An 18,118-nucleotide genomic window follows, 5' to 3' on the forward strand; every position below is an offset into this window, starting at 1 on the left:
CCCTGCGACTGCACAGCCAAGCATTGGTGGCCAGCTCCAAGCAGACCTACACCCTAGGGGTCCGTGCGTGGGCTCAGAGGAGGTCATGTGGAGACACCCAGCACCTCACACAGAGGGAATGTGGCAGTGCCTGTGGGCTGGCACCAAGGCAGAGTTTGAGGCAGAAGGGGTGAGCAGAGAAGCCCTCCAGCAGCTCCTCTGCATACCTGGTCAGGGAGTAATGCACTTGGTGGTGCTCGTGAGTGAGGACGATGGCATGGGAGGGGAGGTACTACGAGCTGTGGTGCAGGGCACTGGGGCTCAGCCCTGCTCTGGGGCCTGCCAGGGTCTGGGCATGTGTGAGCCCATGCAGGTCTGGCTGTTCCCCCAGTGCAGACACTGAGCCCAGCAAGAGGATGGAGCTGGTCATATTTCAAAGATCAGCCTTCACCTGGTCCACGGTGAATGGCCAGGGCTGGAAACGGCTGGTATGGGGAACAAGGACTGGGCGTGACTTTGGGGTAAGGGCCAGCGCATGGGGTGGAGGAGGCTGTCTCAAGGGCATGTGCTGGGCACAGAGACCAAGGGACAGCAGCAAACTCATATGGCTCCCCAATATCTTCCCAGGGCCCCGAGTTCGTGGTGCTGCTCTGCAGAGCTATTTGGCTCTGGTGCCTGGGGCCACCAGTGACTCCACACTGGCCTTGCTGGTCAGGGAGGGAAGCAGCTCCAGCTGGATGGGGATGACTGCTGCTAATCTCCCCAGTGCACTGGGGAGATCCCATTTCATTACAGGGATGCCATGGGGGAGGTATAACCCATGAGCACACAGCGGTGGCAGTAGGAGGGGTGTGAGGTCACCATCACTATAACCCATGAGCACACAGCGGTGGCAGTAGGAGAATATGAGGTCACCATCACTATAACCCATGAGCACACAGCAGTGGCAGTAGGAGGGTATGAGGTCACGTCACCAGTGGCAGCCCATGGCCATCGGGGCTCCGTGCAGAGCAACCGTGTGCTGTCACAAGGGCATCACGGGGGACAGGAGCTGCCCGGCCCCATGCCTGCGAGGCCGAAGGAGCAGCCCCTGCAGCCCTGGCTGGAGCAGTCGGGGTGGGGGTGGCTCGGGGGCACCACAGGGATGTGCCAGGGCACGGCGCCAGGGGGAAACCACAGACTTCCTGCCTGGGCGTGATGGGGGGAGCGCGGGGAGCGCTGCGAGGCCACGTGGGCTGTGGTTTGTGCACCTGCAGGCTGCAGCTCCGGAGCCACCCGCGGGGAATAACGGCCCCTCGGTAACATGCCAAGAGTCAGGGATGCATGTGAGCCTGCAGGCTGCATGTCTGCTGCCAGGACAGGGACACATCCCAGCTCCAGCTCATTTGAAGGGACCTTCCATGGGGCTCTCCAGGGAGGGACAGGCGAGCCAGCATTCCTGGCATGGGGCTCTGGCCTGGGCTAAGGCCCTTTCGCAGCTGCTGCTCCCAGTGCAGCGGGGTCTGTAGCAGGGGCAGGGGCTGTTCCCTTCCCTTCCTGACACAGCCCTCAGTGCAGTCCCAGCCCTGCGGTTCCCATGGCAGGGGGATGGCTGGACACTCGCGCCTTGGGCTCTTGGATGTGCCCAACATAGGAGATGCTCAGTGCTCCTGGTCCACACAGCAGGGTTCAAGGGGTGAAAAAATGCATTTCCCCCACTACAACCGGTCCTGTCCTGTGATGTCCCACCACCACAGTGACGTGACATTTGCAGCGGAGCCATCCCTCATATATGGTCATGAATTGAACTGGAGAAGTTCATTGGAGGGCTCGGCTGTGTCGGAGGGGAGATAGCTCCCGATAATGTCTAAAAAGGTGCTGCTGCTGCTTCGATTGGCTCCTTCTGTAGCTGGGCTGGCATCTGCGGAGATATATTGCCATCCCGCTGTCATTGTCCCCATGAGTCCCCAGGTGCTGTGGCAGGGAGTGTGGCAGAGCAGGGATGCGCTGGCAGGGCAGAAGGCTCAGGATGGGCACAGAGGGACTCCTGTCCCCTGAGGTGCTGTGGCTGCTGCTCTGGGTGCAGCTGTGCAGAGGTAAGTGCCGACTCCCTTGTCCCACAGCCCAGGGCCAGCGGGTACCAGCGTGGTCATCGGGATCTGTCTGGGAACGGGGTTTCTTTGCAGGTGCCACTGAGACGAGGGCCAGAAGGTGCTCAAGTCCATGGACCCTGTGCCTTTCCCTGTGCCCATCTGGGTGGGAGAGAGTGTCTCCTTTTCCGGGGTTCCAGTGTTTAGGGCAGCCTCTGCCTAGCTTGATTCATAGACACCCTGTCCTGGGGTACCCTTTTGGACACCCCCCTCTTCCCCAACACGGTGCCTTTGGAGCCGATGGTGGCCTAGCTAGTGATGGCAGCACCCAGAGATCCCCAGGGCACTGCCAACCTTTGGGCTACCCCAGAGGGTTTCTGTGCGGCTCGCTGCCCCCTTGTTCCAGGGGAGCCCTGACCCCATGACAGCAGTTCGTACCTCTCAGAGAGAAGGGGACCGGGCATCTACAGTAGAGAGACATCCTTCCTGGGGGGCCTGGCTCAGTGCAGGGACTGAACTGACACCAGAGGCGAGGAGGGGATGTGGGTTGGGGGACCATCGGGATCGTCTCGGTCCTCCCTGGGAACATGGAAAGCCCCGGCATGGGGTTGGGTTTGGACGGTGCTGGGGCAGGCGGTTTGCATGGGAAGCTGCAGGCCTGGGTGCCTGGGGCTGTTCAGGGGGTGCTGGGCTGTGGAGGAGCGGGTGCCCAGTGCAGGGCTGGGCAGTGTGCGGGTGGGTATGGGCAGGGGGGCACGTGGTCATTGTAATGGGAAAAGGTACCTTGTGTGGTGGGATGGCGAATGACTCAGCCGGGCCAGAACTCAACACCCCCAGCCTTGTGCAGCCCCTGAGGATAGAAGGGACCCTCACATTGTACTGGGGACAGCCTGGAAGGGAGTGGGCTTCCACCCTGGTACCTCTGACTCTACCTGGGCAGGGGGTTCCCCCAGACATGCAGTGCTAAGGCTTGGTGCTCTCCTGACCCATCCCATGTTGTTGTTTAAAGGAGCTGCGGAGGTGAGGCTGGCGGATGGCGGCAGGCGCTGTGCCGGGAGAGTGGAGGTGAAACACAGGGGCCGGTGGGGGACCGTGTGTGATGACTATTGGGGCATGGATGATGCTGCAGTGGTTTGTAAGCAGCTGGACTGTGGGTCTGCTGTTGAAGCTCACCAGGCTGGCTCTTTTGGGCCAGGATCTGGCTCCATTTGGATGGATGATGTTGGCTGTAAAGGCACCGAATCTGCCCTGTCTGACTGCACACACGATGGATGGGGTGAACATGACTGTGTTAGCGGTGAGGATGCTGGAGTGACATGTTCAGGTAAGGGATCAGCCTGTTGCCTGCCTTTGGGGCTGGGACAGGCAAAGGAACCTGGCTGTGCCCTCAGGGAGCAACAAGCAGATGTCTAATCAGGGCCCAGTGTGGCCAATCACACTGCCGAGCCAGGACTGTCGTTGCTGGTGTAATCGGTCTCCAGGGAAAGCCCAGTGGGAGCCTACCCCAAGGCGAACTAACTCTGCCTCAGTTTCTCAGCCCCGCCTCAGTTGGTGTCTTGGGCTGCAGATGAGTCCTCCATCCCTGGCCCAGGGTGTCCACTGGGCTTCATCGATCTCCACCTATTCTGCCAGTTCCCAGACAAAAATGCTGAGGGTCCCTGTCCTGGAAACACCACGGGGGACTTGCTTGGCACCCCACATCTTGGAGGACTGGCGTGAGATGGCTGGTCACACTGGGTAGTTCCCCCTCACAGACATGAGCACCTCGACTGAATTGAAGGGACTTTTTAGAGTGGTGGGCCCTGGGCAAAGGAGCAGGGTGGCCACAAAGCCCTTTGCTGCCTGTCCCGAGGGCTCAGGGCTTGGTGGCTGCTTGACCCTGGCTGCTTCTTCCATCGCCAGAGTCCCAGGCTGGCACTAGGACGTCCCTGGGACTGTGACAGCCCTGCGGGGACATGACCCCGTGCAGGTTGTGCTGGCCACTGCCCAACCTCTCCTGCCTGCCCACATCTCCCTACACTGCCCCATGACACCAGGGACTTTGGCAGCACTTGCAGATCCTCATCTGTGCTGGCTGTTCCGTGAGAGTAGGCATGGGCCCAGGGGGGCATGTGAAACTCCTGCCCCTCTGTCTGGCCGTTGATCCGGGTTGTGCACACATCCAGGCAGAGCGTTGTGTCCCTGGCTGAGAACATTCCCCCTTGAACAGGCATCAGAGGGGTCTGGACAGGCACCAGCCATGATTACAGCTGCAGCATTTCTGTGCTCTGTGACATCTCCTGCTTAAAAGGAACCTCCCAGCACCCTGGAACACCCCTGGGAGTGCGTTGTATTTATGGCTGCATCAAGGTGATGGCCCTGCCTGGTCGCAAGCTCTGCAGGGACTGAGCAGGCTGCAGCAGTCATTATCATCTGGGCCAGTTCTTGTGGACCCAAACTGCGCACACCACTGCGGTGATGGGGGGACCATGCCGGGCAGCGAAGGGCACTTTGTGCAGCAGCAGATTGTCAGAGCGGAGCCTGGTGCTGCACCAGACACATAACCTCTAGAGCCCTGAGGGTGTAGAGAAGGGGTGCGGGGAGGGCGGGGCTGGATGTGTTTATGTCACCAACACTCCCCCACAGCTTCCTCTGGGATGTGCAATGGGTGATTTGGTCATGGCTTGCTTGAAGGTCACCAGAGATGTGGAAATGTAACTGCCAGAGGGCTCTGGGAACTACCAGCTGCTTTGTGTTTTTTCCAGGATTTGTCCGGCTGGTGGAAGGGAAGAGCCGCTGCTCAGGACGTGCGGAGATCCGTGATGGGGACCAGTGGAAAACCGTCTGTGATTCCCACTTTGGTCCCAAAGCTGCTGACGTGGTCTGCAGGGAGCTGCAGTGCGGCGTGGCCCTGCCTGTCACTGGAGGAGGTCACTTTGGAGAAGGGGTCGGTCCCATCTGGGATGGAGCGCTGCAGTGTGTGGGGAATGAATCCCTCCTGGCCTCCTGCCCCAGAGGGTCCCCCAGGGACCAGCCCTGCACCCACGTGAACAGCGCTATTGTCACCTGCACATGTAAGAATTCCGGTGGGGTGTTGAACACTGGGTTGAGCCCCAGCCTGGGGCGGGGGAGGCAGGTTGTGCTGTGGAGACAAGGGAACTGGGGTATCTGTTGCCACAGGCTGGCAGAGAGGTGACCTTCCTGGGGGATCCTCGACAAGGGCAGGGCTGGGCTGAGGCCTTGGGGACAAGGAGGGGGCATGGGTTGGGAGGGCTCCCTGGGATCACCGTGTTGCCCCACAGGGGGCACAGAAAGGTCTGAGGGTGGAGAATGGGTTGGGAGGTGCCCTAGGCAGGCTGTGGTCCAGGGGAGCTGGGGGCCCCGGGGAGAAGCAGCAGTGTGTGCCTGGGGGAGCCCTGGTGGGGACAGGTCTCTTCTCAGGGTGCTGGCTGGGGAGGTGCGGGTGCCCTGGGCTGGGGACAGGGGACAGCTGGCCATTGGGTGGGAGTGTCAAGGTCTGTGGGGCCACAAATGACGCAGTAGGGCTGGAGCTGGGTACCCCCAACCTTGCACAGCCCGTGGGGATAGAAGGAACCCCTGCACTGCCCTGGGAACAGCCTGGCGGGGAGTGGGCTCCCACCCTGGTACCTCTGACTCCGTCCGGGCAAGAGTTTCCCCAGACCCACAGTGCCGGGGCTCGGCACTGTCTTGACTGGTCCTGTGTCAGTGTTTGAAGGTGCTGCGGAGGTGAGGCTGGCGGATGGCGGCAAACACTGTGCCGGGAGAGTGGAGGTGAAACACAGGGGCCAGTGGGGGACCGTGTGTGGTGACGACTGGAGCATGGATGATGCTGCAGTGGTTTGTACGCAGCTGGACTGTGGGTCTGCTGTTGGAGCGCCTCAGTACGGACACTTTGGGCCAGGATCCGGCCCCATTTGGATGGATGATGTTGGCTGTAATGGCACTGAGTCTGCCCTGTCTGACTGCACACACGGAGGATGGGGTGAACATGACTGTGGTCACGGTGAGGATGCTGGAGTGACGTGTTCAGGTAAGGGAGAGCCTGTTCTCCGCCTTGGGCGGTAGGACAGGGAAAGGGACCTGGTTGTGCCCTCAAGGAGCAACACATGGACGCTTGAGCAGGGTCCCATGATGTTGGTTGAACTGCTGAGCTGGGATTGTCATTGCTGATGTCCTCCATCCCTGGGGAAGGCCCAGTGGGAACCTGCCCCAGGGTGTCCATACCCTGCCTGGCCCCTGAAGTGGCTCAGATAAATCCCCCACCCAGCCCCGCAGTGTCTGTTGGTTCCCATCTTTCTCCTCCCTTTCACCCAGGGCCTGTCTGGCAGCACTGAGTGGAGGGCCAGGTCCCCCCATGCCAGAGGCACCAAGAGTGACTCACGCAGACACCCACAGCCGCAGGGAAGGGCGTGAGATGGATGGGGAATTTTGGGTTGTGCCCCCTGGCAGACAGGAGTCCCTTGGCCCAAGCAAAGGGATTGCTTGGAGAGGAAGACCACGGGGCTTGGGCAGACGAGTGGGGTGGCATGTGGCACTTCATTCCTCTCCCAGGGTCACCCCACAAGAGACTTCCCGTGAGGATACAGCCCTGACCAGGCAGTGCTGACCCGCTGCCCAGCCTCTCAGGTCTCTCCCAGTGCTGGGCTGCCTTGCACTTTTGGATGTGCCACCGTTTACTGGCTCTCCTCTGTGCCTGCCCTTGCACTGGGAGCTCGTGGAAGCCCAGGGTTGCTCTTCTGTCCACTCTCCTGCCCTCTTCCCGGCTGTTGGCCAGGGACATGCGCATCCAGCAGTGCACTCTGGCCATGGCTGAGGACCTCTTTCCCAGGAGGGTGCTGGAGCGGGGGGCTGGTACAGACACTGACCGCAGGTACAGCCTCACCATGCTTCTGCTCTGTGACTTACTCCATCTACCCGAAGCACCCCAACAGTTCAAGACCCCCTGGGGAATGGGGTGCATTTCTGGCAGCTCCAAGGGGTTCCTCACGTCTGGCCCTGAGCTCAGTGGGGCAGAGCAAGCTGCAGCAGCCAACAGCGCCTGGGCGCATTTCCCTGGACCCCAAGTGCTTCAGGTGCTGCAGTGCCCAGGGACCAGTGCCAGGCAGCCCCAGGCCTCTGGGGCAGCAGCAGTTTGTCTGAGCGGTGCCTGTGGCTATGGCTTTGGGAGAGAAGCAAGCCCACAAGTGCTGTGCTGATTTCTGAGGAGCAGCAGGGGGGCCCTGATGTGTTTGTGCCATCAGCACCCCCTGAGAACAGCAGGGGTGGTCGTGGGGCTTTTTGCCCGTGGCAACCAAAGGGCTGTGGGAAATCTCAGGGGTCTTTGGTTGGTCCAGAATCTGTCCAGCTGGTCTGAGGGGAGAGCCGCCTCTAAGGACATGTAGCGATGCATGAGGACGACCTCTGGATAACTGTCTGTGACTCACACTTTGGTCCCAAAGGCAGCAACATGGTTTGCAGGGTCTGCTGTGGGTCTGAGATAGGCACGTACCCTTGAGTGCTGTGATGGTGTAGTGAAGGGGCGCAAGGGTTCCTGGATGCCTTTGTGGCACCAACACTCCCCCACAGCTTCCTCTGGGATGTGCAATGGGTGATTTGGTCATGGCTTGCTTGAAGGTCACCAGAGATGTGGAAATGTAACTGCCAGAGGGCTCTGGGAACTCCCAGCTGCTTTGTGTTTTTTCCAGGATTTGTCCGGCTGGTGGAAGGGAAGAGCCGCTGCTCAGGACGTGTGGAGATCCGTGATGGGGACCAGTGGAAAACCGTCTGTGATTCCCACTTTGGTCCCAAAGCTGCTGACGTGGTCTGCAGGGAGCTGCAGTGCGGCGTGGCCCTGCCTGTCACTGGAGGAGGTCACTTTGGAGAAGGGGTCGGTCCCATCTGGGATGGAGCGCTGCAGTGTGTGGGGAATGAATCCCTCCTGGCCTCCTGCCCCAGAGGGTCCCCCAGGGACCAGCCCTGCACCCACGTGAACAGCGCTATTGTCACCTGCACATGTAAGAATTCCGGTGGGGTGTTGAACACTGGGTTGAGCCCCAGCCTGGGGCGGAGGAGGCAGGTTGTGCTGTGGAGACAAGGGAACTGGGGTATCTGTTGCCACAGGCTGGCAGAGAGGTGACCTTCCTGGGGGATCCTCGACAAGGGCAGGGCTGGGCTGAGGCCTTGGGGACAAGGAGGGGGCATGGGTTGGGAGGGCTCCCTGGGATCACCGTGTTGCCCCACAGGGGGCACAGAAAGGTCTGAGGGTGGAGGATGGGTTGGGAGGTGCCCTAGGCAGGCTGTGGTCCAGGGGAGCTGGGGGCCCCAGGGAGAAGCAGCAGTGTGTGCCTGGGGGAGCCCTGGTGGGGACAGGTCTCTTCTCAGGGTGCTGGCTGGGGAGGTGCGGGTGCCCTGGGCTGGGGACAGGGGACAGCTGGCCATTGGGTGGGAGTGTCAAGGTCTGTGGGGCCACAAATGACGCAGTAGGGCTGGAGCTGGGTACCCCCAACCTTGCACAGCCCGTGGGGATAGAAGGAACCCCTGCACTGCCCTGGGAACAGCCTGGCGGGGAGTGGGCTCCCACCCTGGTACCTCTGACTCCGTCCGGGCAAGAGTTTCCCCAGACCCACAGTGCCGGGGCTCGGCACTGTCTTGACTGGTCCTGTGTCAGTGTTTGAAGGTGCTGCGGAGGTGAGGCTGGCGGATGGCGGCAAACACTGTGCCGGGAGAGTGGAGGTGAAACACAGGGGCCAGTGGGGGACCGTGTGTGGTGACTATTGGGGCATGGATGATGCTGCAGTGGTTTGTAAGCAGCTGGACTGTGGGTCTGCTGTTGGAGCGCCTCAGTACGGACACTTTGGGCCAGGATCCGGCCCCATTTGGATGGATGATGTTGGCTGTAATGGCACTGAGTCTGCCCTGTCTGACTGCACACACGGAGGATGGGGTGAACATGACTGTGGTCACGGTGAGGATGCTGGAGTGACGTGTTCAGGTAAGGGAGAGCCTGTTCTCCGCCTTGGGAGGTAGGACAGGGAAAGGGGCCTGGTTGTGCCCTCAGGGAGCAACACATGGACACTTGAGCAGGGTCCCATGATGCTGGTTGAACTGCTGAGCTGGGATTGTCATTGCTGATTTCCTCCATCCCTGGGGAAGGCCCAGTGGGAACCTGCCCCAGGGTGTCCATACCCTGCCTGGCCCCTGAAGTGGCTCAGATAAATCCCCCACCCAGCCCCGCAGTGTCTGTTGGTTCCCATCTTTCTCCTCCCTTTCACCCAGGGCCTGTCTGGCAGCACTGAGTGGAGGGCCAGGTCCCCCCATGCCAGAGGCACCAAGAGTGACTCACGCAGACACCCACAGCCGCAGGGAAGGGCGTGAGATGGATGGGGAATTTTGGGTTGTGCCCCCTGGCAGACAGGAGTCCCTTGGCCCAAGCAAAGGGATTGCTTGGAGAGGAAGACCACGGGGCTTGGGCAGACGAGTGGGGTGGCATGTGGCACTTCATTCCTCTCCCAGGGTCACCCCTCAAGAGACTGCCCGTGAGGATACAGCCCTGTCCAGGCAGTGCTGACCCGCTGCCCAGCCTCTCAGGTCTCTCCCAGTGCTGGGCTGCCTTGCACTTTTGGATGTGCCACCGTTTACTGGCTCTCCTCTGTGCCTGCCCTTGCACTGGGAGCTCGTGGAAGCCCAGGGTTGCTCTTCTGTCCACTCTCCTGCCCTCTTCCCGGCTGTTGGCCAGGGACATGCGCATCCAGCAGTGCACTCTGGCCATGGCTGAGGACCTCTTTCCCAGGAGGGTGCTGGAGCGGGGGGCTGGTACAGACACTGACCGCAGGTACAGCCTCACCATGCTTCTGCTCTGTGACTTACTCCATCTACCCGAAGCACCCCAACAGTTCAAGACCCCCTGGGGAATGGGGTGCATTTCTGGCAGCTCCAAGGGGTTCCTCACGTCTGGCCCTGAGCTCAGTGGGGCAGAGCAAGCTGCAGCAGCCAACAGCGCCTGGGCGCATTTCCCTGGACCCCAAGTGCTTCAGGTGCTGCAGTGCCCAGGGACCAGTGCCAGGCAGCCCCAGGCCTCTGGGGCAGCAGCAGTTTGTCTGAGCGGTGCCTGTGGCTATGGCTTTGGGAGAGAAGCAAGCCCACAAGTGCTGTGCTGATTTCTGAGGAGCAGCAGGGGGGCCCTGATGTGTTTGTGCCATCAGCACCCCCTGAGAACAGCAGGGGTGGTCGTGGGGCTTTTTGCCCGTGGCAACCAAAGGGCTGTGGGAAATCTCAGGGGTCTTTGGTTGGTCCAGAATCTGTCCAGCTGGTCTGAGGGGAGAGCCGCCTCTAAGGACATGTAGCGATGCATGAGGACGACCTCTGGATAACTGTCTGTGACTCACACTTTGGTCCCAAAGGCAGCAACATGGTTTGCAGGGTCTGCTGTGGGTCTGAGATAGGCACGTACCCTTGAGTGCTGTGATGGTGTAGTGAAGGGGCGCAAGGGTTCCTGGATGCCTTTGTGGCACCAACACTCCCCCACAGCTTCCTCTGGGATGTGCAATGGGTGATTTGGTCATGGCTTGCTTGAAGGTCACCAGAGATGTGGAAATGTAACTGCCAGAGGGCTCTGGGAACTCCCAGCTGCTTTGTGTTTTTTCCAGGATTTGTCCGGCTGGTGGAAGGGAGGAGCCACTGCTCAGGACGTGTGGAGATCCGTGATGGGGACCAGTGGAAAACCGTCTGTGATTCCCACTTTGGTCCCAAAGCTGCTGACGTGGTCTGCAGGGAGCTGCAGTGTGGTGTGGCCCTGCCTGTCACTGGAGGAGGTCACTTTGGAGAAGGGGTCGGTCCCATCTGGGATGGAGCGCTGCAGTGTGTGGGGAATGAATCCCTCCTGGCCTCCTGCCCCAGAGGGTCCCCCAGGGACCAGCCCTGCACCCACGTGAACAGCGCTATTGTCACCTGCACACGTAAGGACTCGGGGTGGGGTGTTGAACACTGGGGCTGTGCCCGGGGTTGGGGAACAGAACAAGGACCGTGCTGGGCCGGGTGTGAGGGCAGGAGGGATGAGGGGATTGTCTGCAGCATGAAAATAGTGCAGAAGGAGAAGAAAGGCATGCTGTTCCTCTGGCCTCCCCGCCAGCTACTGGGGGTACAAGAGCACCAATCCGCCCTCTCTCCTCCTCCTCTGTCCCCAGAGTACACAGGGTTCAGGCTGGTGAACGGCAGCACGCCATGTGCAGGGAGGGTGGAGGTCCAGGTGCTGGGGACCTGGGGGACCCTCTGTGCCTCCCACTGGGATCTGTCGGATGCCCACGTTCTCTGTCATCAACTCAACTGTGGGTTTGCCGAGTCCATTCCTGGAGGAGAGTATTTTGGGAGAGAGACTGGCCCTGTCTGGAGAGACTCATTCCACTGTGACGGGACTGAAGCCCACCTGGGTCAGTGCCCAGTGATCACCCTGGGGGCCTCACCATGCTCCCACGGGAGCAACGCTGCTGTTATTTGCTCAGGTGAGTGCCGGAAAAATGCTGCCTTAACTTCATTCGCCCTTTGTGTGCATCATGGCCACCCAAAGTAGGGGTCGCAAGGCAGTACCAGGCTGAATTTCTCCCTGGAGAAACCCAGGAGCCAACGGGAGGGCTTTGCCTGCTTAGTCTGACCACTCTGCTGCGGGAGAGCTGAGGACTGAAGCATCAGGGCAGTGGCTTAGGCCCTGGTGCCGCTGCCAGGCCTGGGCTCCTCTGTTCCTATACTTTGGGATGAGCCCAGGACAGGGCTGCAGGGCACTGCCTCAGCCCTCTGGCTGCAGACAGCTGCATCCCATCCCCACAGAGGGCCCTGCAGAGCCTCATCCCACCACCCAGGCAGGAGCCCCCAGCAGCAGCAGACCTGGGTGTGAGCTGTAGAACAGGCCAAAGCTTTGCCCTCTCTTCTCACCAACACAAGGCTCAATCTTGTCCTGTTTGGTCGGAAAATCCCCTCTTGCCCTGCTCCCTGAAGGGTACCATGCTCCCCGGTGCCGCCAATGGCTGTGGTATCTCTGCTCTCCCTAGGCTCAGCCAGCTTTGCATCCCTGCGGCTGGTGGGTGGAGGGAGCCGGTGCGATGGGCGAGTGGAGATCTTCCAGCATGGGACGTGGGGCAGAGTCCTGGATGACCAGTGGGATGTGCAGGAGGCCAGCGTGGTGTGCCGGCAGCTGCGGTGCGGAGAGGCAGGGGGAGCTTACAACCCCCCAAAGCCGGAGCGAGGGACGGGCCCTGTGGGGCTGCGAGGGGTCAGGTGCACAGGGCACGAGGCCAACCTGACCCTCTGCAACACCTCCCTGCCTGAGAGTGCACTGGCGGCAGGGGTTGCGGAGGACGTGGGAGTCATTTGCTGGGGTGAGCGGCGTTGCACGGGCCCCCCAGGTGACAGGGTGGGTGGGCAGCCGGCCCCTGAGAGCAACAGGGGTTTCTACCCACTACAGGGAGCCGGCGGGTCCGGCTGGTGAACGGGGCTGGGCGCTGCGCCGGGAGAGTGGAGATCTACTACCAGGGCAGCTGGGGGACTGTCTGCGACGATGGCTGGGACCTGTCTGATGCTGCCGTCGTTTGCCACCAGCTGGGCTGCGGAGGGGCAGTGGAGGTGGCTGGCTCTGCTCAGTTTGGGGAAGGCTCCGGGCAGATCTGGCTGGATGGCGTGAACTGCTCCGGGGCCGAAGCTGCTCTCTGGGACTGCCCTGCCAGGCCCTGGGGGCAGCACGACTGCGGGCACAAAGAGGATGCGGGAGTCGTCTGTTCAGGTCTGTGCTGGGAGCTGTGGTGGGAGCCTGGTTCCTGGGGAGGCCAGGACACACGGAGGGCTGGGCATGGCCAAGGCTCTCCCTGGCTGCCTCTGAGCTCCTGCCCAAGCCCGTCCTGTGGACACCCATGCATGGGCACCCTCAGTCCCACTGGGGGTCCCTGGGGAGCTCAGCTGTCCCCAAGGGTTAGCGGGAAGGGCAGGGGTGTCTGTCCATCAGGGACTTCTCTCTGCCCCTGGGTGCAAGGCGGGTGTGCTGGCCCTGCCCCTGCCCGTCTGAGTGCCTGGCGGGTGCAGAGGTGTCCTGGCTCCCACAGCCCCAGACCAGCCTGTTCCCCCTTGGTGCCTTTCCTCCCAGAGCTCGTGGCCCTGAGGCTGGAGAACAGTGACGGCTGCTCTGGGCGCCTGCAGGTTTTCTACAACGGGACATGGGGGAGCATTTGCTCCAACTCGATGACTCTCGACACGGTGTCGCTGGCATGCAAGGAGCTGGGCTGCGGAGACAGAGGATCCCAGGAAACAGGCCTGCCCTATGGTAGGATGTCTGGCCCCGCGTGGCTGGATAAGGTGCAGTGTGGGGAGAAAACCAGCTCCTTCTGGCAGTGTCCCTCGGCTCCCTGGGACCCACAGTCATGCGAAGACCTGCGAGACGAGGTCCACATCATCTGCAACGGTAACTCTGAGCCGTTTGGGCACCCGTGTCACCCCAGATCCTGCTACCCGCTGGGCATAGTCAAACACAGAGAAAGGGCTTGGAGGGGCTTTTCTTTTCCATGTCAGACCCTTGTGTTGCCAGTGGCACAAGCATGACCGCAGCCACACATGTCCAGCAGCAGTTGCCACCCAGGTTGCCAGCAGCGCCCAGGGGAGGCAGAGGTATCTCTAGGTGAGGTCTCAGAACAGACCAGACAGGATTCAGAGGTGCCTTCCCTCCATGGACACCCTCCTGCTGCTCTGCAAACCAGGGACCTTTTGGGGCTGAGCAATCTGGGTCCCCCCACAGTCCAACGCGTGTCCCCTGAATGACCGGTGTTCAGTTGCTGCCGTGATCATGATGGCAAAGGGAGGCCCAAGCAGAGCTCAGCCCTGCTCTGTTCTGCACGATCCCCCAAACAAACCCCTTCACCACAGTGTTTCCTTCTTCAGGGGGACGCCCAGAAATGCCCCAGAGCCCGTTGGCCCCGTGCCCCAACTCCACGAGCTGCACAGGTAGGGAGCTGCTCCCTGTGTACCCTTCTTGTCTGGCAGGGCTCTGCCAGCTGTCTCAGTGCCATGGGAGGTCTTTGCCTTCTCCAGACAGGGAGAAGATTCGTGCAGTGGGAGGCGAGGACGGGTGCTCAGGCAGAGTGGAGGTCTGGCACCGTGGCTCTTGGGGGACAGTGTGCGATGACTCCTGGGACATGCGGGATGCTGAAGTGGCGTGCAGGCAGCTGGGCTGTGGCCCCGCAGTGTCTGCCCTGCATGAGGCTGCGTTTGGGATGGGGATGGGCCCCATCTGGCTGGAGCAGGTGGAGTGCCAGGGGACAGAGCTGTCCTTACAGGACTGCTGGGCCCGGCCCGGGGACAGCGGTGTTTGCCGGCATAAGGAAGATGCTGCCGTGCGCTGCTCAGGTGAGTGGCAGGACTGGGACCCCTTGCTTGGGTATTGGCAGGGAGCTGGGGAAGGCCTTTTGTCCACTTGGTCCTGGCATGGCCCCTGACCTCCCAAGAGCAAGAACGTTCCTGCAGAGTGCAGGAGCCTGGTGCCAGGTGGGGAGCAGTCTTGGTGGAACTGGACATCCTCTGGCCACTGCCCGTGGGGCCCTGCAGCCCCAGGGCTATCCCCTGGGCTGGCTGTGCCATCCTGCCTGCTGCCCACAGCAGAAGCCCTGGACCCAGTCCCAGCCTCCCTCTCTAGCACTACAGGAGGGGCAATTTGGGTGGGATGTGTCAAGGACACCTACAGACACATACACGGTGTGCTGAGGAGGAGGCTGTGTGGTACCCGCACACCCGCCCTCTCAGCAAAGCTCTCCTTTTCCTCCTCTGCAGCTATAGCCAGGACAGCAGCATCCCCACCCCGAGCAGGTAACTTGTCCTCCCCCCAGGGCTGGGTATCCCCCCAGACTGTGACCCACAGCTGGATGGAAGGGGCTCCTTGCTAGGGTGTGAAACTCCCAGGAGGAGGCACTGGGTGGGTGGTGGAGGGTTAGGGAGGGTTGTAATTTACTCAGCAGGGTGGAAGCTTCCCCGTCACTCTACCCCTGGGGCCCTCCACCCCCTGCTGCCTTGTGTGATGGGGGTCAGGACTGGTGCTGCCTCCACCTCTCCCGGGCCTGCTGCTGCCCCTTCCATGTTCTTGCCCATGCAGATCCCACCCGAGGCCGTCTGACCAGCAGTGGGAGAGTCTCAGTGCCCGTCATCATCTGCATCATCCTGGGGGCCCTTCTCTGCCTGCTCCTGGCCCTCCTGGCTGGGCAAGTGCTAAGCGCCAGGGCTGGGCGCAGAGGTGGGTTCTTCCACAGCTGTCCCAGGGGGAGATGCCTCCTGGAAGGGCTCTGGGGTGCTGCGGTGTGTCAGCAAGGGGCACGAGCAGAGCTGGGGGGATGAGACTGTGTACTGCCACCTGTCCCATGCACGGCCCCATTGAGTGCCTGGCTGTGGGGCACCAGCAGCAAGGGGTGGAGAGAGCCCAGAGGCGGGGGGAGCTAGCGATAGAGCGAGGAGAGAAATGGCAGAGTGGGGATGGCCAAGGCTGGCAGTGCTCTAGGTAGCGCTGGAGGGGGCTCTGGGGCAAGGGAGATGACAGGAGGAGTGCAAGGCAGCATGGTCCATCTCCACGGTGTCAGGCCCCCGGGCTGTCCCTCTGCCCAGCCCTTCCCACCCCAAGGCAGGGCAGGGGCTCTGCTGCGGACCCATGGGGCAGATAAGGGGCAGCTCCAGGTGGAGAGGAAACATGGGAGCTGCTGTGGGGTCAGGCAAGGGGGCATGACCCAGGGGCCAGAGGGGCATGAGCGCTGTCTCCAAAAGGATGATGCGAGGATGACACTGCCCCAGATAACCTCCACAGTGATGTTGCCCTCAATGGGGATGTGGCAGCTGTGCCTGGGCAACACAGTGGGGCTGTGCTGTAGGACCAGTCCCAAGGAACAGGTCTGCAGGAGAACAGTGGGGTCCCATTGCCCCTCTGCCTTTCCCTGTGCCAGCCCTGCCTGTGTCCCCAGGCTCCTGGAGAGCTCAGGAACCATTCCCCGAGGCCGTGTATGAGGAGGCTGGTTACAGCCCAGCGTGGGAGAAGCAGGCGAGGTTTGGTCGCTCAGGTGGGTGTGGGTCGTCCCTGGAGGCGCATCTGCAGGACCCTTTTCCCTGGCCATAACCCAGGGCTGATCCCCGTAAGGCCCCCAGCCCATTCAGCGCTGGGGCCGTGTGGTCTGTGGGGAGAGCATGCAGGTCCTGGGCCTGGGAGAGGAGCTTCCTCCCAACCAGTTTTGCCCATCCCAGCTGGACAGCCCCTCTCTGCCTGCCCCTGCACCCCATGGGACAGCCGAGGAGTGAGGGAAGGGGCTGTCCTAGGGCAGCTCTGGGAGCACCTTTGAGACAGGGTTTGTCCCAGGGGAGCAGGGTGAATTCCCATCCCTCTTCCCTATTCAGCCCCAGCTCTGTGGGTCCCCCTTCCCCAGCAGTGCTGACCATGAGCCAGGTCAGTGGGGCTTGCTCCATAACACCCGCTGTGCATCCCTCCAGGCTCCTATTCAGAGGAGTCCCTGACCCAGCTGCAGCCCTACCCTGGCGTGAGCGAGGAGGAGGATGGTCTGGGATCAGCACCAGGTAACGGAGGCAGGAAGGGGTTGATCTCCCTGCAGACTTGTGATGGACAAAGGTGTCACTGAGTGTCACTGTCAGAGATGGGCAGGACCTGGGGGTCTCCCGTGGTGCTGCCAACACCAGTGTCTCAGCCCTGTGTCCCAGAACATCCTCTCGCCCTCTGCTCTGCAGGACGTACCTTCTCACTGTCACCAGCTCCCCTCTGCTTTCAGATGTTCTTGTCCTGCCCGGAGGTGAGCCAGCGGATGGCTATGATGATGCCAGGGAGGTTTCTGACCCAGGGGAGGATGCTGCCCCTGGGCAGGGAGCTTGGGAAATGCCCAGGGTGCCAGAGGAGGGAGCAGGGACCAGGGATGCAGCCAGAGGTGAGAGGGAAATTCAGTGTTGCTGGTTCCGGGGGTGTCATCCCTGGCGCCACCCAAGCCGCTGCCATACTGAGACCATGGGAAGAGGGAACCTGACCCAGGAGTTTCCCTTGGAGGGACTGGGGGTGGGAGAAGGAGCTGAATGTGGTGAGGAACAGGGAGGGAAGTGATGTACAGAACCCATGGGGCGAACTGCAACGTCCTGCTTCGCTGCTTGCAGGGGGCAGCCTGCACTCCCAGAGAAGTGCCGGGGTCCCTGGAGCTGAAGGAGTCACCTCGTCCCTGTCCCTGGGGAGTACGGGCTATGATGATGCTGAAGAGGTGTCTCTGGCACATCCCTGTGAGGACACAAAGGCTGTGACACCGGAGCTCAGTGCACAACAGTGCCTGAGCCCCAGCCCAGGAGAGCCCAACCCTGCTGTGCCGCTGGGTGCAGCCAGGAGGGAGGAGAGGTCTGTGCAGCTGGGAGAGCTGTGAGCTCCAGGGCACCATCTCCCTTGACCCATGCGCAGCAGAAACAGTCCAGAGTTTCCTCTATTTTTCTTCCCATTCTTATGCTGTACATCATATTTGTTCTTATTAAAAGTCTCGGGGGACTTTGACCCTGAGCTGCTGCTTGCCTGCCCAGGTGTCGCGGTGTCTCCCTGAGGCTGGTCTAGGGGAGCAGAGCACAAAGACATGGTGGTGGGGAAAGGTCGTGTCTCAGGGACAGCAGGCTTGGGGTGAGGTTGTGGGGCTGCGAGAGCCCATGGTCCCTGGGGGATAATCGTATTGGCAGAGACACTTCCATCCTGCTGGCCACGGGCAGTTTCTAGTCAAAATGTCTCTCTGATAGGTCCCATGATGCGACCCCAGTGGGAGCACCCATTTCCTCACCCCGGGGTTTCCCAGCTGCTCCTTGCCCCAGGCCCTACCTTCTGGTCCCACAGTGCAGAGGCCATGACAGAGCTGCCATGCCAGGGTAAGCCCTGGGCTGTGGCCCCACACAAGTGAGCCCTAAGGCGGCTGCAGTGCCCTGAACACCCCAGCCCACCCCAGGGGGATCATGGCCACAGATTACCTCCCACAATGGTTCGGAGGCAGTTCTGCTCCCCACTGCCCCAGCACAGGGTGCAGAGCCACTGTCTGGGACACATGGGACTGGAATTCCCTCTC

At 61.5% G+C, this 18,118-nt stretch overlaps 1 protein-coding gene across 1 annotated transcript; it reads left to right on the forward strand.

Annotated features, from left to right (window-relative positions):
• Positions 1–1,987: 1,987 nt before the first annotated feature.
• Positions 1,988–17,440, forward strand: LOC132321447 (antigen WC1.1-like). Its single transcript, XM_059834943.1, has 14 exons — positions 1,988–2,054; positions 4,793–5,101; positions 5,755–6,078; positions 7,733–8,053; positions 10,673–10,981; positions 11,210–11,524; positions 12,302–12,394; positions 12,481–12,795; positions 13,153–13,467; positions 14,043–14,405; positions 15,145–15,282; positions 15,998–16,093; positions 16,518–16,601; positions 17,184–17,440. Exons 1-14 carry the CDS (start codon positions 1,988–1,990, stop codon positions 17,438–17,440), a joined length of 3,306 nt encoding a protein of 1,101 aa, XP_059690926.1.
• Positions 17,441–18,118: the final 678 nt, after the last annotated feature.

This window comes from Gavia stellata, unplaced genomic scaffold (genome assembly GCF_030936135.1).
Source record: "Gavia stellata isolate bGavSte3 unplaced genomic scaffold, bGavSte3.hap2 HAP2_SCAFFOLD_42, whole genome shotgun sequence".
Lineage (NCBI taxonomy): Eukaryota > Metazoa > Chordata > Aves > Gaviiformes > Gaviidae > Gavia > Gavia stellata.